Source organism: Larus michahellis, chromosome 8 (assembly GCF_964199755.1).
Source record: "Larus michahellis chromosome 8, bLarMic1.1, whole genome shotgun sequence".
In the NCBI taxonomy this organism is placed as follows: Eukaryota; Metazoa; Chordata; class Aves; order Charadriiformes; family Laridae; genus Larus; species Larus michahellis.
The window spans coordinates 48,615,729-48,640,570 of record NC_133903.1 but is presented as its reverse complement, the minus strand read 5'-3'; the positions used below and the strand labels follow the sequence as shown (position 1 = coordinate 48,640,570).

Below are 24,842 nucleotides of genomic sequence, written 5' to 3'. Positions count from 1 at the left end.
TTTTTATCTTTTATAACCTGTGAATTTGGACCAAATTTGACCAAAAAGCCTAATTATCCATACTGCGGTATTCAAAGTTAAAACATGCTGCTAAGTAGCCTGGTAAGAGTTGTATAATCTAGAGTGCCGTCACCTATGAAGCTTGTAGAGTAATTGAATACTCATTTAGTGCCGGGAATTACAAAGGAGTGACAGTGCATTTCAAACAAAACTTCAGTGTTGTAAAGAGTTTCCCAGAATTTGAAATCAGTCACTGAAGAAGTTAATAGTTATTTGGAGGAGGTGTCAGTCCTGATTGCTAGGTGGGCTTTGCTGGTACCAGCAAGGAAATTCCAACACACACACCCCTGTCCTATGTTGTGGGAAGGGAGGTGGTGAGGTTGGTTGTTCCTCCACTTTCCTGTCCTAGAATCATAGGGTCATTTAGGTTGGGAAAGACCTTTAAGATCATCGAGTCCAACTGTAATAGCCTTGGTTCCATATCTATGTACAGCAGAATAAATAGTCTTTACTCTGCTGTACATAGGTATTTTAAAAGCAGTATCAACTCAGAGATGGACCTCTAAGGCAATATTTGATAATGGTCTGATATTTATAAATTTTAGCTACAAAATCCATATTTTGGATGTCAAGTGCCAGTTTTACAAATAAACAGCTGCTTTGCCTCTTCTTTTTGCAAAAATATTCACATGATTTCAGAGGATTTTTGGAAGATGGTCCTTAAAGTTTTTTGGGTTTTTCTTTTTTTGGGGAAATGTTGGGGTTTTTTTACTAAACATAGCTTCTTGATTTTAACTGTTTAAAGAACTAATAAATTCACTATGATCCCAGCAAACATAAATATTAGAGAATGTAATTACACTGCTTGTGAGGCTTTAGGCAACTCTGAATGAATATAATTTGAACTATTAAACAAGCTTCTATTTTAATTTATGTATTTTATTTTAAAGGATAATACTTTTAAAAGGTTAAAAAAAGTTTAAGCAGGTGAAAAAACGCTTCAAATCTGTGTATGTCCAATCCAGGTAAAGTTTGTGTTAAATGAACTTGGGATAAATTTCAATTTAGCTTTTTACAGTCTCTCTACACTAGCTATGTGAGAAAGCTAATTGGGTAAGTATGAGACACTTAACCTTAAAATCTAACATGTAGGAATATGTGATTTAACCTCCTCCTGGTTTCAGAGAAAATGGTAAATATGTTGTTAGGTTTTAAATTGCCGTTTGATTGTAGTTTTGTGAGGGGAACTTCCGCTGACGTGGTGTCTATTTCTGCTAAAATTATTAGTTCCCTGTTTGCGTTATTTTCAGTGATCTTTGTTCTTCATGCTGTCAAACCAGATAATGTCTCTTTTTCATTTTAGGGTGATTTGAATCGGGTACATCACTCAACCCCAAATGGAAAACTGCAAACGAAGTTACCAAAGAAAATTACCCTTTCACCTGAGAAAAGCAGGCAGAGCTTAGCAACAAAGAACTACGAGCAGCCTACAATAGCTTCTAAATCACGTTCTCCATCTCCATACACAAAAAGACGGATGTGTGAGCTATCAGAAGAAGCCAGGCAACGACTGTCCCATTTAAGCCTTGGTCCTTATGAATTCAGAAGAGAAACTGATAAACCTCCATTTGTAGTTAGACGGGTTTGTATTCTCTCCAAAGTGCTTCCAGCTTAAGCTCAGATCAAATATTGTTCTTTCACTAAATACTGCTCCAAAAATTCATTCAGCTCTTAGTTTAGATGAATAATTTTTCTCTCCTTAACAGTCTGTCACATAGTGATTTAAATGTAAAATTAACTAAAATAAAATTTCTTTTATCTGCGTTAGTAACAGACAAAGATCAAATTCTTTCATGAATATCTTGGTTAAATTCTCTGAGGCCCCATTTCTTTTCTTCCAGCGCACTAGACAGGATAATAGGTGTATAAATTCAGCTTGGAAGTAATTGATATTAGTATTAAAAATTCCTGAATAAGACTTGAAAGAAAGAGTGTCTAGTCACATTATGAACACTTGCACTTCCTCTCTTTCAACTTTTTTTATGTTGGCATCCTATGATCTTTGAAACACTTCCTTTGCTCAGAGCTACATCTCTAACACTTTGACTTAGAGTTCATAACCAATCTGACTTTAGCACCTGCATAAGGGCTTTTTGCTATCCGTACATGAAAAATTGTTCTGAAATTAGGTACTTATTTAAAGAAACTGTGTTTGAGTGCTTTAATACAAAGGGGCCAGATTTCCCAGACTCTTGGAGGATCACATTCTCATATTATTATTTTTTCTCTAATTTTTTCTTATGATTGCAACAATCCTTTATTTTTAGAATATCACTTTGAATGTGCAGGGGCAGAGATGGGATTGTTCTGATTCTGTGCTATGACGTTATGATTTGTGTACAATTGTGGACACTCGTCACAGCCATTGAGATAATTTAGCATTTAATTAGTTTGCATCTCACTTTATTTATTTTTTTTCTAGTTTATGTACAAATGAATTAATCATAGCCTGTCAAATTTTAGAATTCTTTTCCAAGTTTTATTCTACATATAGGTACCTTTTAGAAATTCACATTAGCCTTAATAAGTCATTAATCATTCATCAATCTACTGTTTATCTTTCTCTCTCTCTCTCCAATATTTTTCTTTTAACTTCTTTTAATCAATTCTTCTGTTTTTTGATCTATAGGTGAAGTTCAAGGTTTAATTATAGCATCTTTCAGCACTGATTATTGATTTTGATTGCTTGGTTATGTTTGTACAAAAAAGGAAAAAGCTTGTCTCTTAATGTACCATATCCTGACTGTCATGGCCTTTCTAGATTGAGAAAACTCCTTTTAGGGCATCTTTACTGCTGAGGACTCTTTTGGCCTGGAGATTTTGTGTTACGTGAAAATTAAAATTAGATTATGTTAAATGTAACTTTTTTAATTAGAAGGAGATTGAGGTCTCTCTTGGTGAGAGCTGAACAGTTTGGAATAAATATGAGATACCAAGAATTGTTTAAAAAGACTGCAGACATTCTAGATGAAGGAGAAACTATCTGCATTTTTTCCCTTTGAAGAATATGATATTCAGACTTTCTAGACCATTCTAGCACTGTTTTTTTTTTATGTGCAGTAATGCTAATAATAAACATAATATGAGCAAAGTGTTGTGAAAATAGCTTTAAATAGTATTTAAATACGAATAAAATATTTCAGAAAGGACTAGATGTATTCTTGTGAATGAAAACAGAAAAAAATAGGAATTGATACCTCTGATACTGAGCATTTTAACAGTATTTTTGTGTCAGGTTGAACAACCGAGTCCTGGTATTAAACTTCACGCCTGGTGTCCCACGCGAGAAAACACAGCAGAAGCCTCGACCAAGGCAGACCACGGTCAGTATTTTCTACTATATATCTCATTGATGGTTTTGTTTCCTGCAGTAGTTTAGTGAGGCTATTTTGTTTTGCGGGTTTTGGTTTGGTTTCTAATTTATTTTTAAAAAGTCAGTCTATAATGGAGAAAAAGTTCTTTCTTCCTTGGAATAAGAAGGATACTGTATAAGTTACTGCTGCAAGAAGGTGGTTTTTGGATAGTTCTTCACCTCATGAAACGTGGAACATAGTTCTACATGATATGAAAGTAGGAGTAGAAAATACCAAAGCCCAGGCGAGTGCTCTGTTTCACTCCACTTGCTTTGATGAGTTGGATAGTGGAGCAGATCTGCACCACAGTCTGTGGGTGTGTTGATCAGGTTTGGAGTATTGATGATTTTGAAGTTCAAGGTCCCTGTTGCTTCAAAAATGAATAATGTTTATTTCAACAGTATTTGTGAGTAGTGGATCAGTGACTTACCATTATTAATCAGCGTCAAGGATGTGCTTGAATATCTGCTTTGGCATTCATTGGTATAAGTAATCGAGGGCTTAATAAAAGGTGTGGGACCAGAAATTTAAGGAAGTACCCTAAAACTTGATTTTATTGCATGTGTCTGGCAATTTGAGGATTTTAATGAGTCTCACCAGTATTTGTTTGTTATGTGTGCTCTGCCTCGTTTTTATTGTGCCTCCTCACCAATTATAAATTGTTATATTGCAAATCATTATGAAATTGTTATTTTACATTTGTTCTTTGTAGTAGCACTGGGTGCAGGATTTTAAAGGTTTCGCATTCCCTTTGGGGTCATACTTACCAATCTGTAGTAACTGGATAATGTGACAGACCTATTATCATCTGATACCATTACATACTTAGGAAATGAGTTGGTGGTTTCTGGCCAGTGGTAAGGAGACCAAAATCTATCTCACTATTAATATCCAGAGGATTCACTGGTCACCTGCCTGTGTCTTGAAGTCTAACTGTAGCTTCTGAAAAAAACAGATGCCTAGAAATCTTAATACTGACAGTACAGTTGAGTTATTCATGCAGGTAGCTTATAGAGGAGTGTCTTTTACATTGCTGTACAGCATAGAAGTACCTCTTTGGCCTTGGGTCACAGTGTGGGGGTTGTTCAGTACAAACTGATGTAACAGATCAAGACGCCAGACATAATTTAATGTCAGTCCCTCAGGGATGGTGTGCGTATTGACATTGATGAAACATCCTAACCTGGTATGGACCTAGGAGTCTCCCCATGTATGTTTCCATGGGCTTCGTACTTATGTTTGTGGGTTAGTGGTGAAGGAAGGAATGAAGAGGTGATAAAAGGAGGGAGAGGTGATCATAGGGAAGCTTGTTCAGAAAAGGTTAGTAAGGTGGTGAAAATTTTTGTGAATGGTAGAGCTTGATTTTGTATTGATTTAGGCAATTAATAGCTTGAAAAAATGTGCCACTTCCATCTATGCAGGAGACAGTGCGTACACCGGTTCGTTGTTGTAAACATTGTATTAAATGTGAAGTCATTGTTTTCAGCTAAAGAAAGTGATTTCCTGAAATACTCTGAGCAGACTGTTTAGAATTTCACCATGTATAATAATAACAAATTGCTTTAGTACTGTTTGGGAGGAGCAGAAATCTATTATGTAAAAGATTACATAAAATTTAGAGCATTTGGATTTTTCTTTTGAATTTCTTCTGGGATGCACCTTTTTTCTTTCTCCAGATCCTTCTCTTCTCGGCAGCTACAGACCCAAGAAAGACAAAGTGAGTACTTTAAAGTGCTGTTGTTTACAAATTGTTTTTTGGGAAGCTCTGAGTGAGAAGGATTGTCCTGCATAGGTATTTTTGAAACTATCTACTGTAGTATCAAAAGCAAGGAAAGAGATATTTTAAATCTGATCTAACCTGCTTTAGGCCTGCTGACAGATTATTTACAAATAGAAATGTGAAACTTAACACTCTATAAGGTATTCATGCCTGTAGGTACAGAAATTGCTTCTCCTTGGCATTAAGGCTTGTGACAAGGCTGTAAAAGAGCCTTTAAAGGCAGTTTGCATTTGCGTCCAAGTCATTCTGCGAGCACAGTTCATTCTGCAATGGTATGTAAAGGTAGCACTGGTACAACTGGCAAGCCACCATTCAGTGTTTTCACATCCTTGCTTTTTCAGATTTTAGGTGCTTTGTGGATCTGAAGATTAATGTCAGGGTTCCCTTTTTTTGATGTTTTTTATTCTTTTCATCCTCATTTAATTGTTTTTGCCTGTCTTCCTGAAGTAGTGCAGAAATTGTGGGTTTAGGTAGTTAATTATGTATGCCCACTTAGATTTCCTAATGGCAGAGAAAACTGATGATAATAGGGAAGAGGATAGAAGGGGAATTAAAAGGGTAAACCTTGATATATGTTAAGCACACTTTTGTTTGTTAGATTCTAAACTTTATTACCAAGGATGGCAGTTTTGCGTACCACGCGAGTCTAGTATATTGTGCCACTTCAGGATTGTTCCATGGCAGTAGATGAGAGACGGTAAGGAAAACAGAGAATTTCTACTAAAAATGCTAAATATGTCATTGGGGTTTGTTTTGGTTTTGGTTTTGTTTTTTTTTTTTTTTAAATGATGGCTATTTTAAGGTTGTGTTGTCCCCCCCATCCCTCTGTCCCCCAATGGGAAAGTAGATTTTAGGAGCAGACATTGTTTGGAGAATGGAGATAGCTGAGCTACAGGTTAATTCATCATGTTCATAAGGCCTCTAATTACTTGTGATTCTCACCAAATCAGGGCTGAAGAGAATGTATTTTTTTCTTGCCAGAAACGTAATATAGCTTTGTTTAAAAGGAGCTGTTTCCCAAAGCTGAGGAAAAAAGGCCCTGCAGCCTGGAAAGAGCTAATGAATAACCTGATTATTGGTGGTCTGTTTTTGTTGGGGGTGGGGGTGGGGGGGGGAGGTTGACTCAGCTTTGCGAAAAAACTCTTGTAAAAGTCCACATTCCAGGTAAAATGGGGTAACCCATAGAGACATTTTAGTGATATGTTTCAGATTAAGAGGAACTACGAAAGGAGTAACTAGTATGGCGAAGAGTGAATAGAAGATGAGTAGATGGGCCTGAGTTTTCCCTTCAGAAATAGCAAATCATGAGGAAAAAAAATATCTTAAGAACAAGGGGTCCCAAGCTGAGGAGAGGTCTGAGGTTTGTGTTGTTGTGTTGTGTCTCAGGCATCATTCTGAATCTGTGAGATTCCTGGGAGGGGTAAGTCTTTAAATTGTGCAGTCAGAAAAGGTGATGAAAGAGCTGTTACACTAGACTTTGCCGTAAGATGGTGTGTTAGATATCAACAGAGTCCTCTGACACGTGTTGATTTAATTTAGACCAGGGCTCTTTCTAAGAAATGAGCGTCCTTGTTCTTTCCCCAGCAGGCAGATATTCCTGCATGTATGTGCAATATTTAACCTTTTGGTTTGAAAAATAAAAATATGAAGACTGTACATCTTGATAGTCATAATAAATTTTAGCAAGGTTTGGTGTTTTTTTTTACAGGCAAAATCTACTCACGGGAAAGGCATTTGCAGTGAGGATGGGATCTCATATTCACCCAACAAACAGTCTCATTCTGCTGGTTTTTTAGAACATTCAGCACCTCCAACATTTCAGAAGCGTTCTCTAAGTTCTGTGCTAAATCGATCTTCTCTAAGGGAAAGGTAAAGAATGACTTGTCTTTGTTTGTGAAATTCTGGAATAATTAATAATTCTGGAATAATTAACAGTACTTGCATGACTATAGTTTGCATGTTTGGAGGTGTGCAGGCTGAAGAGACTGAAAAATCTTTCCCCAACAACAATGTTGTCATTTGGCTTTTCCTCAGGTGCTGTGTTTGCTATCACCGCTCTGCTTAATGAATACAATCCTAATAACATGGCAATGAAAATGATCTTTGACAACTCTGTTACTAACCTTCTCTGAAACAACGAAGCCCCGGATTTCAGTCTGCCAGTGTCCGTTTAAAACAAAGAATACTTAGATAAATAAATAATCACTGTTTCAGAAGCAATTCGAATCTCAGGAATGTAAAGATAGATACATGTCAAGTAGGCTTTACGGGAGGTACTTGGAAACCTTTTTTCCTTCTGACTGCCGTTCAGCGTAGTGTTTGTAAGCACATACTTGTATTCTGTAGTCAGATGTGTGACTAGCATGCATAACATCCTTGGGCTAGCTTTAATCTAGTCGGTGTATGATTTTCCAATCTTTCTGCTATATTGACATCCTAAGATGTTGTGTTGTTTGGGTTGAAGTGTGGGTCTCTGCAGCAATTGTGTGGATGTTAATTGCTGTGTTTAAATTAGGTTTTTTAGTAGTCTCCACTGACCCCAGTGGCGTTGGGGTGGAGAGAGTTTCTAACATCCCATAGTTCAGTGGATTTCAATCCCAGGGTTAATATTTTGTACTTGATGCACAATGCTTCTACTGTACATTCAGTTACTAGACAGCTTTCTGCGAGTAGAAAAATTATATACAAAGCTGGGCCTGAATAAGCAAATACATAAAATAATTGGGAGCAGCTGAAGATCAAATTGATGTCCTGTCCTACGTGCTGAAGTGTTTACTGAAGCCCTACTTGGAGATATACTTTGGTGGCTAGTTCACGCTCCTTCCAGGCTGTTCCATCCTTGGCACCATTGGTACCTCAGTTAGTCAATGCTCGCAGGGTGCATTTCATAACCTACGCACAGCTTAATGCTTCTTCTTTGTTTTAAATAGAAAAATTGTCTCAGTTTTTTTCTTTAAAAAGAAAAATGACAGATGGCAGGTGGGGATTGAATTTTTAATACTTATAAAGATCAAGTTGGTGTTTTAACATTTTCCTCCGCTTGAAAACTTGCTTGTTTGTTGTTCTGTGTAATAGTGTTTCTTACGAACTGTTACACAGGGATTAGGATGTGTCTGGGGTTTGGAGGAGGTTTCTTTGTCATCTTGTCTACCTCCCCACTCTCTACTGACATTGTTTGTGCATTAGTTACCCATGTCTGGGGAAGAGATATTGTAACGGTGACTTTTTTATCCGTCTTTTTTCAATTGGACTCCCTTGGGGGTAGTGTTAAATTTTAAAATGGATTGTAGTTAAAGCTGGCAGGGTCCCTTATATTGATGGCGGGAAAGTCTTGTATGTTGTTACATGCATAGTAATTTAGTCATCTGTCAGTTAATCTTGAAATGATCTGAATATTCTTGCTTTTTCTTTTTATGAGCCCCTCTCCAGAAGAGATTTGTGATCTTGTGAAATTATGTTTTTTCTTATTATTATAACAAATTTTCTCAGCTCTTTAGAGATGTAACATTTCTTTATGTTAAAGATATAAGTATTTACTTTTGTCATCAGAAAAAATTCAAAATGAGAAGGCAAAGGGCGTAGTCTACAAAAAATTGATCTCTCTTTTATGCTGCTGAGATAACAATGGCTTTAGCTGACTGTGTACTGAGAGCTACAGTTGGAATGACAAACATGGATCAGAGGTCAGTGGTTGGAAATGCATGCAGACGCTGCTGTTCAGATCACAGAAATACAGAGAAAATCAGTACTACTGAAAGTATTCCAGTGTTAGTGTATTTGTAAGAATACAGTGTCTTATCTCCCAGTATTTTTTTATTTTCTCTCTTTTTTTTTTTTTTTTTGAATTACAAAGGCAAAGACCTTAGCATATCCAGGCTATTTTTTTTAATGCTCGTCAACCCACAGTCAATATGAAACTTGACTCCCCACCTTAACCTTTAGTTCCCTTTTTCCCCTTTTTTTAAAAAAAAGTAGTGTGAAGTGAATGTCTGCCTTCTTGGGAGTACTTCCCGAAGCACCACTGAGTAGTTGTTAAGCCACTGCAGTACTTTTCAGTGATAAAGAAATCGGGGTCTTGCATAAGGTCCTCTGAGCCCTTTTTTCTATCAGTTTCCAGTCCGTTTCTGTAAGTCTGCTAGAGAGACCACAAATCAATCCTCTCCCCTTTTCCGCTGGGTTTGAGCCAGAAGCAGAACTGTAAATAGATTTACTGCTGAACAAGTCAGCCAAGTTTTGAATATTTATTTTTCGCACTTTTATTTTTACATTTTTCATTATTTAGGTCACCCAAGGAAAGCATTTGCTAGTGTTGCAAAGTGACACTAAGCAGAGCGATGTGGCTGTACAGCTTTGCTTCTCATTTTGATTGTAGCTCCTGTGCAGAGCAATGGTACATGCATACTCTTCAGTTCCTGCCCACGATGTGTGTCCAGCTTCAGTCAACGCAGTTGAGTTGCCCCCACAGACTGGTTGGCTGTGCATAGATAAACATTCTTTTGTACATAGAGAAGTATCCTGTATGCTTTCTGAAAGAGCATTAGCACTATATTCTCTTAATGCTGCTGCAGGAAAGCAAAATTCAGGTCCAGTCCTTGCTTTCATAGTGCGCATACAGCCTCATGCACACGTAGAAGATGGCGTTTTTCTCGTGGACTTGAAAGGTAAAGTAGCCAAGGTGCTTCCTTGCAGCAAAGTACCTTTTGTAAAGAACAGGGGGAACGGTGATGTGGATTCTGTGAGGTTATGACAGAAGTCCTCTGAATGGAGCTATCTGCTGGCACAAGAAAAATTGTTTTCTCAAGAGACCGCAGCAATCATAGGAGTGTTTGACCATTTCTGTTATGTTGAAAGGCAAAGCTACTTCTCATGCATTTGGGATCAAAGGATTCTTTTTCCTACTCTGGACATGGCAGGCTTTTGCTTTTGCCTTTTTTTTTTTTTTTTTTTTTTTAATCATTGATCTGAAAAATAATCATTTCCAGAGTGAAGTCCAGCTCGATGTCTTTTTTTTATGTTCTCCTGGTTATACTGCTGATATGTGATCTTACCTACTATAAAATTTAACAAAAATCTAAGTTCTGTTTGAAGTAAGACAGAGGGTTAACTGTATGGATCAGATGCCCTTCTGTAATATTCCTCTATTGTTTTACTACTGTCTTTTTATGTTATCTTTTTCCAAGTACTAGGGGAATACCAGTGTGAAGTTAGCTATTACTGATGATAGGTATAATGACAGATACTAATAGTTAGATGCTAATGAAAGACTAAATCCTCCGTGAAGTCCTTGAAAATTCCAGTTACCAGAAACTTTGGCTTCAGTAATGTTGAATCGTCAGCCCAGGATCTTGGGTACTAGTTTTGTTGCATAGCAAAATCCAGACCACAGGTAGTTCACATAATATTTTAGAGAGTGTCGCGCATCCTAAGACAGGATTTACTTCTGTGAGAGTGTTTAAGTTCTGAGAACTTTTGGCTACAAAGTGGAACACTGAAAAATTTAGCAGACATTTTAGAAAAAAAGCTTGCTCTAGGGAGAGGCGGCAACTAGGTCTCCTGTCTCTTTGGAGTTATTTAAAAGTCTTTACTTCTGATTTTTCGGAATTTAGTTTGGTAGTAAGGTTGCTCTTCAATCTTTTGGGGAAGTTTCCTTATTTTTCATTCTTTACGTTAACCTCTGTAAATCAGCACTTGACGATCAGTTATTTCATACTATATTCTGCAAAACTGAGCAGTACCTAAGCGTTGTTTCATATTTTTGACCAACATCTCTACTATTTGTCATCTTCATTGGTTGATTTTGCTGCAGCGGTAGGCAAATTTGAAATTGATTGCTGTCAAAGCTGGTTTATATAAATGAATAAATTCAGAGAAGATAAAAGGTAATGGAAAAGCTTCCAAATAGGATAAGGAGGTGCAGCCCATTTATGACATACTAATGTTTTAGTACCAGAATGACTTGAACCTTTTTGGGGCAACTGCTCAGCCTAGAATATTGGCCTCCCTTGAGATCTCCTAAGTGTCTGTCACTTGGGATTCACTTTTTACATGAGGATGATTTATCTTGCCCCAGTTTTAAGGACTAGATATGAAGCTTAGGAGGGAAAAGAAAGTATTTACTAATTTAAAAACTCAGCACTGAACGTATCTCTAGTGCTTCAAGGCCTAACTGTAAACAGGGCTTTTAAAAGTTAAGAGAAACTATTTAGAAAGGGTGAGAAATTTTTTCTTTTTTAAAACTTCTTACAGAAGAGGGAGACCAAATGGGTACACAGCTAAGCTGTCAGCTTCTGCTTCCAAATATATAGGCTGCTGTGCTTTGATTTGAGGCTTTGTCTGTGTGTAATTGTTTCTGCTTCGTAGTAGTATCCTGGCATTTTGAAAGCGGCATACTTCCTCCACTTAAAATCCTTACCTTCTTACAGTATTTGTATGTTGGTATGTGTTCGTTACAGTTCAGGAACTGGTATGTACCAATATAGTTTCTAAAACACTTTTGCACTGGAATAGCTGCATCTACACTAAGGTTCATTGCCATCAGTTATTTTAAGAAAACGCAAAACAAAATTGCATCCTTTACTAAGTAGATCAGTAAAACTCTTAAGTGTAGCCCAGCCTTTCTATTGTGCCTCCATACAGACCAGTATACACTGAGAACCAAGTTCGTTGTACTCAATTACCACTTCATGTCCTCTTAAATGAGAATAAAGCAACTTCTCCACTTACTGTGAATGCTGCATAAATGCCTACTTGGATATAAAATCTGTGAGGTTTTTTTTCTATTTCAGAATTAAATATGTTTGGTTTTCTTGAGAATCTCTCTTGTTCCGTGTATAAGTTCTTGCAGATTGTGGTTTTTCAGGTTATACTTAGCTTTAAGAGTCCTTTCTCCCTCTTCTCCCCAATTACAGTAGCGTTCTCTCCAATTGTGAATCTGGTACTACAGTACTTCATTGATTTCTGTCCTCTGATAGTTTGTCCTTGTATGTGGTTTTGCTCAGCATGAAGTCTGTGTCTTTGAAGCTGATGAATTCTTCATGGAGGCCACATGCACCGAGTTGTTCGCAAGGCGAGGAGGTGCGATGGTGGGGGAAGGGGTCACCATAGGCATGGCAAATATTCTGCAGTAGGCTTTTGCATTAATTCTACTGATACGAAATGTATTAGTATCTCCTGCTGAAATGTGATATTAACATTTTTGCGGTGTGCAAGTGGATGATTGAATTGTCTGACATTTGAAAATTCCTATTTATTACAACTCTCAAGTTCGCAAGCTGCTGTTTGACTAGAGTACCTGGGTGGATGTATCCTGTTTGTATTTCTAATGGCATATTTCATCCTAATGGATAAAATTATACATAAAAATAACTTTAAAATTTAGCACAATCTTCAGGCTCTTTTTTTCTTATCAAGGTAGATGTTGTCTGTATGACCTTAAAAAAAATCCTTATCTCATAAAAGAAAATAAATGCCTTTAGTCACATTACAAGGGAAAATGGTTCTGTTTCCTTGATCGTACTCGACACAACATCTTTGAAATTAATCTTGAGAAGTTCTCTGATTGATCTGGCTTTTTCTAGGTCACTGAGCTATATTTCCAAAGTGTTTATACAATCTATTGGAATCAATAAACAATTTAAACTGATGTAGCTGCAGAATGTTTGCAAGTCCCAGGGAAAATTGAAAGTATGACAAAGAATACAGCTGTAGAAGTTTATTTCGTTTATCAGGACAAACAGTCATTGAAATGAAATGACTTTCCTTTCAACATTGCAATATGATAGTGACACCTTAATCACATAAATAAGTAGCTAGTCATTTAAAAAACTTGTTATTGGTGATTTTGGGCAAATGGAATCCCTTTATTTATACTTTAAGAAGTTGTGCTCTAAAGCCTGTTTTATAAAATATTTCCAATAGGAGAGTTAGAGTATCATAAAAAGGTTTCACTTCAGATTATGGTTGTTACATTTCAGGCCTGATTTTATTTTAGTTTGAGTTTTGGATGGTGTAAATATTGACATTATGACTTTAAATGTGCATTAGACTTTATAGTTATTACTAAAATTAGACAATAAAAATACTTGAAAAACTAATTAAAAAGAAGCTGATACTGGTTTTAATCACACCTAAGGCTTTCATGGTTTTTTCTTCTTTATTTTCCTTTTTTTTTTTTTTTTGGTTGTAAATTAAGTTTGGGGTATCTGTGAATGAGTAACATTTCTTATACCACAGCGCACACTAGTGGATTGATCAGTAAAATCACCTGAAGAAATAAATCTAATAGTTCTTGAATTAAGTACTTAAATCTTCCTCTTCTTGCAGACATAGCCATGTATTTTCTAAACGAATACAATAGCAAGCTGGGTTTTCTTTTTTCCAAAAGTAAATACATTTATCTCCAAGGATATTTGTAAATTTAAGATTAATAACAATGATCTGAAGTCTTACATACGAATTTCATAAAATTTATTTCCCAAAGGCAATCTATTCCAGCTTCTCTTCTCAGTGCCAGCAACCTGGATGTTGAAAGAAGAGCAGCTGCTGTATAAATAAGAGAAAATGCCGTGACTTCACGGGGCTATCTTTTATTTGTCAAATGGGAAATGACTCACTGCATCTAGGATGCAGATTTTTAAACGTGCATTTTTGGAGGTTTTTTAATATTGGAAAATATTTTTAAATGCTAATGGGAGGTCATAAGATGATAGTACCACTCCAGCCCCTTTCCTTTATCTCTCTCTTTAAAAAGAAAAGAAAAAGGTTTTTCAAAACACCACTAGCGACAGAGCGCATGCATTGCAATGCCGTACGTCAAATTGGGTTTGACTGTGTTAGGGAAATTAATGTTCCTGCCTGCTTAAGGGACTCAGACTTCTATTTCTTTAAAGGCAATGCTTTCCTCCCCTACTAAAATTCACACACCATGTTGCTTTCTTTTAGGAAAAGTTATGTGAGATCTTTTAGTGCCACAGATCAGTAGATTCTAGTATGCAAAAGAATTGAACAGTATCGATTTGCCATACGTGCTGCTGGGTTTGATATTAATTCTAAATGTTCAGGATGCTAATACCAATGTTGTAGCCAGCTTTGTGAAAATTCTTGCCTGTAATGATCCAAAGATAAACAATGTTAAATGTCATTAGAAATACGGCAAATACATCCACCTACAGATTATATGATACATCCTTCCACTCTTGTGTCATTTCTTGGCACCCTTTCTTGAAGAAAAATGGAAGCATTCAGAAATAGAGAGTTTGATTTAAGGAAACTCATAAATAGCTTGACAATATTGGGGCTCTTTAGAACAGAGAGAGAGATTTTGGAAAGGTAAGCAATAAGAAGTGAGTCCAAATAAGTTGATTAGATACAAGAAAATGGAAGAAAGTTACTCAACAGCAGAGAACTGGTCACTTTCTACTTATATTTCTTTCTCTCTACTAATAGAAGGAATGATCCGAAAGACTGCAAAGTGCTCCCAGCCCTGTCTGTAACCTTCAAGGCAGCCTGGCACTTCCTATTTTCAGGATCCTGCTTCCATTAATTTTAGCATTGCCAAGTTACTTGTTTTGGACTGAAACTTTCTGCGTGTACGTGGTTTGTTCTTTTTGGAAGGAGCTGTACAGTTCTTTAGCGATATTGAGGTTTTTCAAAGTTTGCTGAAGATAAACTAAGCCAGGCGTGATCAGATTGGGGATTTCAGAGACTGGACAATGCAGGGAATGTGATAAATTGGAGAGAAGAGGGCAGAAGGGCTTGCAGCCTCAGTCCCACAAACCCATCCAGACCCCAGTGGAGAATCTCAAGAGTTCGAAGTCACGATGTTTCTCCACTGCATCGAATTCTATTGGTGTGCCGCATCTATCTATCAGTGACTATCAAAGCACGTCACTGTTTCTTGTGCTCCTGATGCACCCAGAGTGTAACAGCCCAGTTCTGCTGCGGGCTGGTGTTCCATCAGCTCAAATTGCAGCGCTATAGCTTCCTGCTTGCCTGGTGACGCCGTATTCATACTAGCGTGATACCAAATCCTGAGTTTTTATTTTCTCAGTGCAAAGTCAGGTTCTCAGAGGTTAGGAGACATTGAAATGAAGATGCACAATCTTGATATGGTGCGCCGTTTCAATGCACTGTGATGAGATTGTGTAAGTCAACATTTCATAATTTTTCCACAATAATTCTTTCTTTATATTGATCTCTCTTTTTTCTTTTTTCTTTTTTTTTTAATAAGTAATAAATTTTTGAGTGTACTAATGTGAACGTGGAGGTTGGTGTGTAAATGATCCTATTCCTAAAATCTTAGTTGGCGCCTTTAATGGCCTGAGAATAACTACTGATATGAAATTTCTGCCAGCTTCTGAATGTACTGAGAAGGATGAGGTTTGGTTTTTTTTTAGTAAAGTGGAAACAAATGTGCTGCAAAATGTAAAAGGGTAAAATCCAAAAGTAGCTGTTGGTTTTAAGTTACTCATATCAAGCAAGCTACATGTTTTTTAATGTAAAAAAGCAACTTAAAATGCTTTTCTATCTTGTTAAATAAAGATAGTGAATTTGCAGGTTTTTGAGTCCATGGGCTTTCCAAATTGAACGCATTGGGGTTATCTTCCTGTTGATTTATTCCAGTGAAAAGAATTTCATGTGTGTAATACTTCCTTTAAAAAGAGAAAAGTGAAACCTGATCACTGGGAATAAAATAACTGTATAGCTTTTCTATTCTGTAGGGACAATACAAACATTACGGAAATATTACTCAAGTTGCAAAATTATCAACATTTTCTATGTTTCACATCTAATGTTGGTATTGTGGATGCATGTCGGTTATGCATTGCTTTGAAATGTTTCTTTACTTGTACCCCAGAGGAGAAAAAGAATCAAATCTAAACATTGTGTATGTTTCAAATAGAAGAAGTAATGCATGCTTCATAATTTAAAAAAAAAATAATAATCTGAGTCAAAAGAATGTTTTAGCTTTTCAACAAGAAAATATTTCTTCTGTTTGTTTTTCCTTTTCCTCCTGCAGATTTAGCTCTGGTTGGCCTTCACCAGCAAATGGAGATGAGATCCATAAAAGAGTGAAAAATATTTTAAGGACGCACAGTGCTAGACAGCGCCTGGTATTTGTAAGTTTGACTGCAGACTAAACCCTTTGTTTTCTCCAAGATGGCTGAGGAAGAGAACTTTGCCTACAGTCTTGGGTTTATTATAATGTTGTCTGTTGAGGCAGCCTTGATTGTAGAAATATGAATTCAGCATATAAGCTGAAATGTTTAACACTGATTTTCGCAGCCTCCTTATGTGTAGCCTTTATGGACAGTGGGTGTAGGTAACCCTCTCATGGGATATTGAGGACAATTACGGGATTTTTTTTATATATGGTTCTTCACTTCCAATTTAAGCAAAGAATATGTTACAGATCTGTAGAACATCAAGACTTAACATGTTGTGCACCTGCACATCAGCAGCTGCTTGTGTCCAGCTGTTTGTAGAGCTAATATTATTCTTCAGATCTATGCTTTTTTTCCCTTAATTACCTGGCTTTCAATGAACAGAGCTCTTTATCTAATGAAACCATGCCCAGGATAAGAGGATTTTGTCCTTGAGTCTGATGGAATTTTGAAGTGTGGTTTTAGACAGCAGATAAAAATTTTTGCTATAGCGATTTTGAGAAACCCAGTTGTGGCACAGGATCTCCCTGGCCAGAGCATCTTACAAACTGAATAACAAGCTTGTTCATCTGTAAAGAACATAGGGTCTTAAGTGTGAGGTGAGGTAAAAGAAAGGTAAGGTAAAAGGATGTAAGGGTGAGAGGTAGGTAAGATTAAGATTAGGAGCTCTGATGGAATTATTTTTGTCTGACAATCTAGCACACAAATCTCATTGATCAGTTAGAAGAGACGTGGGTCTCAAAGTGGAAAAAAAACCATCTTTTTTGCTTCAGTTTCTCCTCTTAGAAAAAGGAGTGTTGACAGAAATCTGCTTTAGAACGTTGCTGCAAGTTTAATCTACTGCTGTCCCCCAACTGTCCACCTTTCCCCTCTGACACAGTTTACTGTATCAGTGGGAAGCGTGATAAAGCGTGTGAGAGCCCTGGGCTCCCCGCCTCACACTGCAGCGCAGAGACAGCAGGCGTAACACTAGTACGCCGGCACGGGAGCTGTGCTGGCTGGGATGCGGTGACTCCACCAACTACAGTTAACCCATGGCAGAGGGCTGGGGCAGAAGTGAAGGTTGTTGTCTCAGTCCACTGCTGCAAGATGTACTGAAGAACGTCTGTCTTAGCTCTGAAGTCTCGATTTATTTATTTATTTATTTTCCCAAATTTAGCAGTTCTGGGCATGCTCTCTTAATCTGATTTTCTCATTTCTGTTCAATCTTCATTTTAGCTTAGTTGTGCTTTTTGTTTTAAAGTCTGAAAAACCTTTTCTCATGCATGCTAAGACTGTTTGATCTAGTTCATGCTGTATCTCCCTGAGTTTGTATATGAACTTTATGATCTTGTGAGCTGCTGCCTCTCAAATAGAAGATGCCCATCACATTTTTCTGTCTTTCAGCCCCTCCAAAATAGGCACAAATCATGCCAAATGCTTCTCTGATGTTTCAATGAACTTCAGATAACAAATTGAATTTCATGGCGGTCCAGCACCTACATGTAATGAAAGTTTGCACAGCCTGAACTATCTCCAGTGGTCCTTGACTACTTTCCTTGAACAGCAGACCATGACTTTACGATAAAAGATTTACTAGTTTGGTAGGACAGCTGGATGGCTGGTTACATGGTTTCTCCATACAGTCATAAAGACTATTAAATGTAGTAATGGGTAAACGAGAATTCAATCATTTTCTTCCTATTTACTTATTTTACTTATATAGTTTAAAACATTCTGCTCTAGAATGACTTACACATATGCTGATATTCACTTGTTACTGCAATATTGCGCAAATGAGCAAAAATTTGCAAGCACAGTGTTAGATTCTTGAAGCGTGGTCCTTTCTGTTAGCACACCTTGTCACTTCCAGTATCAAACGCTTGCTGAATACTCACAGGGATTAATAATCAGAGATGATGCTTTTCTGTTTCCTCTTCTGCTGGAAAACCTCGTGTTTCTGCCCTAAAAAATTCAGGTATCAGGATATTGGGTAAGATATTGAGTCCTGAACTACCAGCCTGGTCAGAACAATGCTGGAAAAGGACCATTTTTCTCACTTGATTTTCTTCCACCGAGCAAAAGAAATGGGAGGATGTTACAGAGTAGTCTCACGGTGTTTGGTAATTGTGTACAGGTAACTTGTGAAAGCTGTGCTAACAGCAGCTGACCTGCTTAAAAAAAAAATAAATAAATCAAGTCTGCTTGCAGTGAGTCCTGTAACATACACCAGGATTGGTTGTGCTTCCCCAGATGGCCCAAAATCTAGGCTGCATTGTTGTGCTGTGGATGGACAAGGTAAACGAGTCATCTTGACAGTGAGGGAATAGTAAAGCAAGTGCACTGGCAATGTGGTGAGCAGATTTTGGCTCCAGTCTGGCTCCCCTTCCAAACTTTGAAAGGTTAAAAAGTATCTCTTATTCTGTTTCCTTCCAAAGAGACTAATGCTAAATAACTGTTCCCAGAAGCATCCAGCTGTGTTTCCAAAATTTCGTTTCCATAGTGCTCTGTAAAAATAGCATGACTGGAGCTCTGCTGCAGATTCCTTGGGGTGTCCACTGTAGCTTTCTGCTGTGACATTCTGACAGCGTCATAACGTTTCCATCTTTTTTTGCTTTCCAGAACATAATTTGCCTCTGGCAAATGCTGCAGAATTTTATTTACCACTGTACCCCATTTCCTTTTCAGTGCTTTGTAGTCTGTGACTGCTGCAGGAAGAGCGTTTTCCTGTTTACAAACACACTTATTACCTTGTATTTCACCACAATAAATTGTGTTACGTTTTTCCTCATCCATACGCCTACCGTTCAGCTTGCTCTGCATCTTATTGCCATCTACCACTATATTTACTGCCTTTTCTCCCAGATTTGTGTTACCAGCAAGCGTGATTATTTTTACTGCACAGACTTTTTTTCCAGTTGTTCCTTCTATAGCATGAAAGATGATTTTGTTTACTAATCCTTACAGCAATTGACTTCTGCTAAAAGCCTCACTTAAGATCCCCACTTAAGTAGCGTCTTTGCTCTTCAGAGTAGAGCGAACGTGGTAGTGTGTGGTGGAATTTCTACCATCCTGTCTCAGGTGAGCATCTGGCTCCCTTCACATGAGGTGTTTTGTTTCTTACTTACCTAAGAGGACTAATATGGATTAATTAACGTTTAGATAGCATTTGGAAGGTGCGACTGCTTTCTAGCGACTGCTAAGAATACCACTGAAAGGTCATTAAGTGTGTCATAGATATGTTTTAAAGTTGGGTAAGCATGTTCTCAGCACTGTATATGGAATCAAAGTGTTCAGATGTGTAGAATGCTTCTGTCTGGTTAAGATGCCTTAAACAGGTAACAACAGCTCATTATAAAAGCTAATGAATAATAAGTTTTAGGTTCTTTTTCCCTTCTTCTGCAAGAAACAAAAGTAAGGCAGTGAGCAGTAGGTTTCATAGCATTTAACCAGCATGTTTGTTGGGGATTAGTGAAGCTTGTGCTGTCTGCCTAGTTCTTTAGATCTACACTGTCAAGAAATTCTTTCCAGTTTATTACCTGAAAATTATTAGCTGAGTTGTACTGAATTTAATTAAAAGTGTTCATAAATGGCTTTTGGCTCATTACACTTTGTCCCTTTCTCCCCCAAGAAATGTAAGCACTTTAATAGTCTTCTACTAAATGGAAGGAAAGTATTTTTGAAATGAGATCATTGTAATCAGAAACCAAGGTAATGAGAATTTGATTTCTGTTTTTTTAGGATGAGAGTAACTCATCAAAAGGGGACTTGACTAAGACAAGGGAATCTTCGCATAAAGCGCCCTTATCCATGACTGAACTGCAGAGCAGGTATGGAGTTTTTCTCTGGCGAAGACACAACAGTCATACTCACGATATTGCCCTTTAAATTTAGCTAAAAATTTCTCTTCCTATTTTGAACTACATAATATATTGCACTGGGAAAAGGCTTCTGTAGAAGTTAGTCCTACCAAGTGTTTTCAACTAAAAGCAAAATACAGTTAACTACCTTTATGCCTTTCATGCTGTTTGACACTGTGTCAGTATAGTCTTCATAAGGCACTGATTTTGGAACTGGGCTTAATCATAAAAATGATCCTTGGGCAGTAATTTTTGGATTTTATCAATCAGAGAGCAAATGTCACTTTAAAAATAACCAGTCGGTTGTTTTTTTCTTAAAACGATAGGAATGCAAAAATAAATTGAAGATTGTTTAGTAGTATGGTTTTGGGCTGTTTGGTGTTTTTTTCCAAAATACATATTTGGAAAAGAGAAGCATCTTTAAAAACACAGCAAATGTATATACTCTGGTTTAGTGACTCAGCATGCCATATTTCAGAAGACATCTTGAAAACCTGAGATCCCGAAAACCTGGTTTATGTAGGTTAATTACTCTGCGTACTCCTCACATATATGACATGGGTTTCATTCAAATATTTTACTTAAAAGACAATTCAACTGAATTAATTTTGACAACTTCTGTAGTAGAACTGATGTTCTGTAGGTATGCACATTTTGGATACTTGTTGGAGGAAAGACACTAAATAATGTAAAACATTTTTTGGACTGTATGGCTTTTCCGTTTTCCTCTATATTAAGAGAGAAATCCTAGAACAGTGGTGCTAAATTTGAGAGGTCTTGACATTAGGAAAAAAAGGGATTATTTTGATAATTAAATGTGATGCAATGTTTTGTAACAAATGCTTCCCAAATCACGGCTCTATACCACTGGAAGGAGGGTAATTCAATACAGGTATCATAGTGAGCTTCTACGTGCAATTAGTCAGCTCTAAAAAGTTCATTTATGATTTGTTGGCTTTTTTTTTTTTTAAACTCCTGTAATTGTAGTCACCTCTGCACAAGGGATCTAGTTAGTCTTAGATTTTCACGTGTATGAGAAGTTGCTACTGAGGTTGTTAGTATTTCTATACCTGTGCTCACTACGGTGTTCTGTGTGTAGCCTTTTTGCCCCCTTATCCTTTGTCCTGACAGCTGCTGCAATTAAATTGTGTAGGATGTGTTTGTGAGAGAGAAAGTGCAAGTTTTTGTTTTGAGGCAGCTTTGGGACTTTGAGATTGATGCTGAAACTGCAGACCATGAAAACAGAAAAAACAAATCCTGCTACTACAGAATCAAGAAGTGATGGGATATGAAATGTGGCACTCAAGTTGGGAGAGGACTGCTCCTTGGGTCTAGAGGCCAGCAGCACTAGTCCCATTCACTGAAGGGCGAGACATAAAAGGGTTTGGGGACGGTCTGATTGCTGAGTGTTTGCCACAGTGCTCATAAACAGGATACAAGGACAGAGACAGAGTTCATAGAAGGACATGGTACTGTCGACCAAATGTTGGCAGTAAAGTAGATGATTGAAAACCACTGGGAGTAAGGAAAAGGTCCGTGTTTTGTGAAATATTTAGTATATGATTCACTCAGAAAAGAACTTCTGGGACTCTTAAAGGAGATGTATGAGGGAACAAAAGCATATGACGGGTATTTCAGAGCAGGGAGTTGCGTGCAGAAATCCTGCTGTTAATATGATTTGTGAGTGTAATTCCCAGATTGCTTAGCTCAGGTTGTCAGCTGGTTTCCAGTTGAGACAGGAGAGGGACTCATCCCTAGCTTGGCTGTGTCTTTGTCCACACCAGCGCTTAGTATCTCATAAGCAAGGACTGGCTAATGGAAATACACACTCACACACCCCCAAAAAAAGAAAGAAAAATGAAGCTTACGTCTTTTTCTTTTTTTTTTTCTTTAAGTCATTGTCAGTACCAGAATAAGGAATTTGTGAAAGTTACTATTGTTCTTTAAGTTTTTCCTTTACTGCAGTTAGAGTGGTTGGGTTTTGAGTGTCTCTATGTAGATTAAGCTTTTAGTAGAAGAAAAGTCAAGCACAAGGCTGACGGCAGGACGTGGATTCCAAGGAAAAGAGTGTCAGATCTGTTTGTTGTATAGTTACAAGTGCCGCTCCTAGTGCTGCGCTGATTTGTTGGCCTGAGAATTCTCCATCAGAAGTGAGGTAACACAAACTTCAGTTGTTGATGGGTCCGCAGGGTATTGACTTGTCTACGTTTAACACAGGCCTGTATAACTTTTCTATTGATTTTGCTGTTTGATAGGTTGGTTTCTTTGTGTCCAAACTGTGAAGCACAGTTCACCCTTTCCAGGATGATAAACAGGTTTAAATTTGCTTCATGCTGTTGACTGACTTTAAATGGTTGCACTTCTTTGAAAAAGTGTGAAAGTGGCCTTCTTCCCTTTTTAATATTGTAGCCACATAAAGATCATCATCTTGTTGTTTTATGTGGTGTAGATTGGCATCACTGTAATATTTGAATGTAAGACATCTAAAAGCAAAAGCTATTCCTTCTTTTGTTTTCCATGGGACAGTGGAAACTTAGAAATGTGAATTTAGAAAATGGATCCCACATCATCATCTTCTTCCCTCACCATTTTCCTTTCTTAAATGAAAACCCTGTGTTTTGACGCAGCTAGCTAGAAGTATATTTGTGAGTCCTTTGAAATAAGGTTGCTTTCAATTTTGCCACAGGTGTTTAATGATATTAACTTGAGGACAAAGTACTGGTTTGATCATAGAGGATTAATAAAAGAAATGCCTATAAGAAAATGTAAAGCTTCCCAGTGAAATGTAATCCATTTCCTAAATGAAGATGGTCACTGTAAGCTTCACATTTCCAGTTTAATTTCCCAGACTAAGATCATTCACAAAAGGCTGAAGATAGCTCAGTCCTAATTTTAAGTGTCTTAAGTGCCTAAATCTCTAAGCAGGTGTGAAAAATGTCACCTCAGTAGTAATTTTTTGCTTATGATTTTTGAGCTACTGTTTTCATGCTTTATTACAGGAAAATGGCTCATTTCATTATATGGCACAAACCTTTATTTTGAAAGTTTCAAGAGAAGGCAAATAGTCATGAAGCTTAGCTATACATACTTCAGATTCGTCAGTGTTCCGTAATGATATTCAGAGAATAAATTTCACTTCATAGATCTAGAAAATAATTTCTCAAAGCAACTGAAATGTGAGACGGTATTTGTGTTTAGTATTGAAACAGTGACACAGAAGATGGGGTGGGGAAGGAACACTCGATTGCCACTATATCATAATGTATTTGGTAGAATACTTAATCCAAGATGCTTCCGATAGAGCACTTTACAGCTGCAACCACAGTAATTTAATATACCTCTGATAGATTGTCTTCATATTGAAATAGCTGCTTGTGGTTACGTTTTGACCTTCAAAGGACACAAAAATCCTACTGTGTTGCTCTTGCATAGGCTTAGTGCCTAGTCACGCTGCCTATCAAAATACAGCAAAATTACTGCATGCTCTTTGAAAATTAATTCTTTTTCTATTTGGGAGGTATTATCAAGTGCACTCAGGTTAGTGGGGGAGATTTTGTGTGCTTGAATAACGTGGGGCTCCTACTTCTTAGAAGTAGCTGCAGTGCAGTGTCTGTTTCTATCTGTGAAGGGTAATCTGTGTTTAGCAGCTCTACGTTTGGATTTCTGCTGGTTTTGTGCTTCTAATTCCTCTTCCTTATCTTGATTTCATCATTATTTATCTGCTTTCTGTTGACAGTTCACCAGTGCAGCAGAACGCTACTGTTCACTTGGATAATGGTGAATATTGGTCTAGACGTGTGGCTGTATACAAAGGGAAGCCTCGCAGAGCGATCTTTGAAGAGAGTCTGGAGAAAATATACAGAAACATGTACCAAAAAGCTTCTGGCACTGCTTCAGACCAAAAAATGCACTCCTGATAGCAATTCACCTGGAAATGCACAGTACACAGTGTTCATATTTGTAATGAAACCTATTTTTATGTAACAAATATTTGTATTCTATTTTTAAGCTGTAATTATGGTTGGGCAGGGTTTGGGAGAAATGAAGTTTTGGCCTGGGTTGCTAAAAGGAAACTATTAACATCTGCCCTGTGCCTCTCCCCGCAAGGACCTCCCCCTCTCCTCCCCCCCAAAAAACCCCACCCTAAAACCATAAAAAACCCCCAAAATCCAAAAGAAACCCAGTAACTAAGCCCCTCCATAATTAATCATGATGGTGTTGCTCCTTTGAGGCTATGAAAAGATAGTCATTTGAAGACTAAGAGGTCTGCTGGACATTCCTGTCTGACATCAACTCAGGTTTCAGCTGCAGCCAATTCTTATTAAATAATTAAAGCTATTTAGTAACATAAACAGAAGAAACAGTATGGCCTAGTGTTCAGAGAGGGGGTCTAAAGACAAGGGTGAATGTGAGTGTTGATTTAAAAGTGTCCCATCTGGGACAAAGGGGATGGAATTGTTTCTAGAAAATTGCCTTTGGATTGCGTATTTTTGAGACAGGCAGAAACTCTGATACTGACCTATAGACATGCTTTCGAAGTGGTTTCAAACGCTTTAGTCACCGATTTTCTGATACTGTCAAATTTTAAAAGAAACCCACCCAGCCCAACAGCCTTTGTGTCAGAAGAAAGGTCATCTTCACACACTCT

The 24,842-nt window shown here is 37.4% G+C and overlaps 1 protein-coding gene across 2 annotated transcripts in view; it reads left to right on the top strand.

The window, feature by feature from the left end:
• The window catches only part of SPATA6 (spermatogenesis associated 6), a 40,332-nt gene extending 15,974 nt beyond the window's left edge, over positions 1-24,358 (top strand). The window contains exons 7-13 of one of the 2 annotated variants that reach the window (XM_074597914.1): positions 1,364-1,642; positions 3,296-3,383; positions 5,090-5,130; positions 6,902-7,062; positions 16,211-16,310; positions 20,076-20,164; positions 23,931-24,358. In XM_074597914.1, coding sequence (XP_074454015.1) covers positions 1,364-1,642; positions 3,296-3,383; positions 5,090-5,130; positions 6,902-7,062; positions 16,211-16,310; positions 20,076-20,164; positions 23,931-24,111 — 939 coding nt within the window. In that variant the 3' untranslated portion in view covers positions 24,112-24,358. The remainder of the gene's footprint in view (positions 1-1,363; positions 1,643-3,295; positions 3,384-5,089; positions 5,131-6,901; positions 7,063-16,210; positions 16,311-20,075; positions 20,165-23,930) is intronic. The other variant, XM_074597913.1, reaches the window with a different exon arrangement.
• Positions 24,359-24,842: the final 484 nt, after the last annotated feature.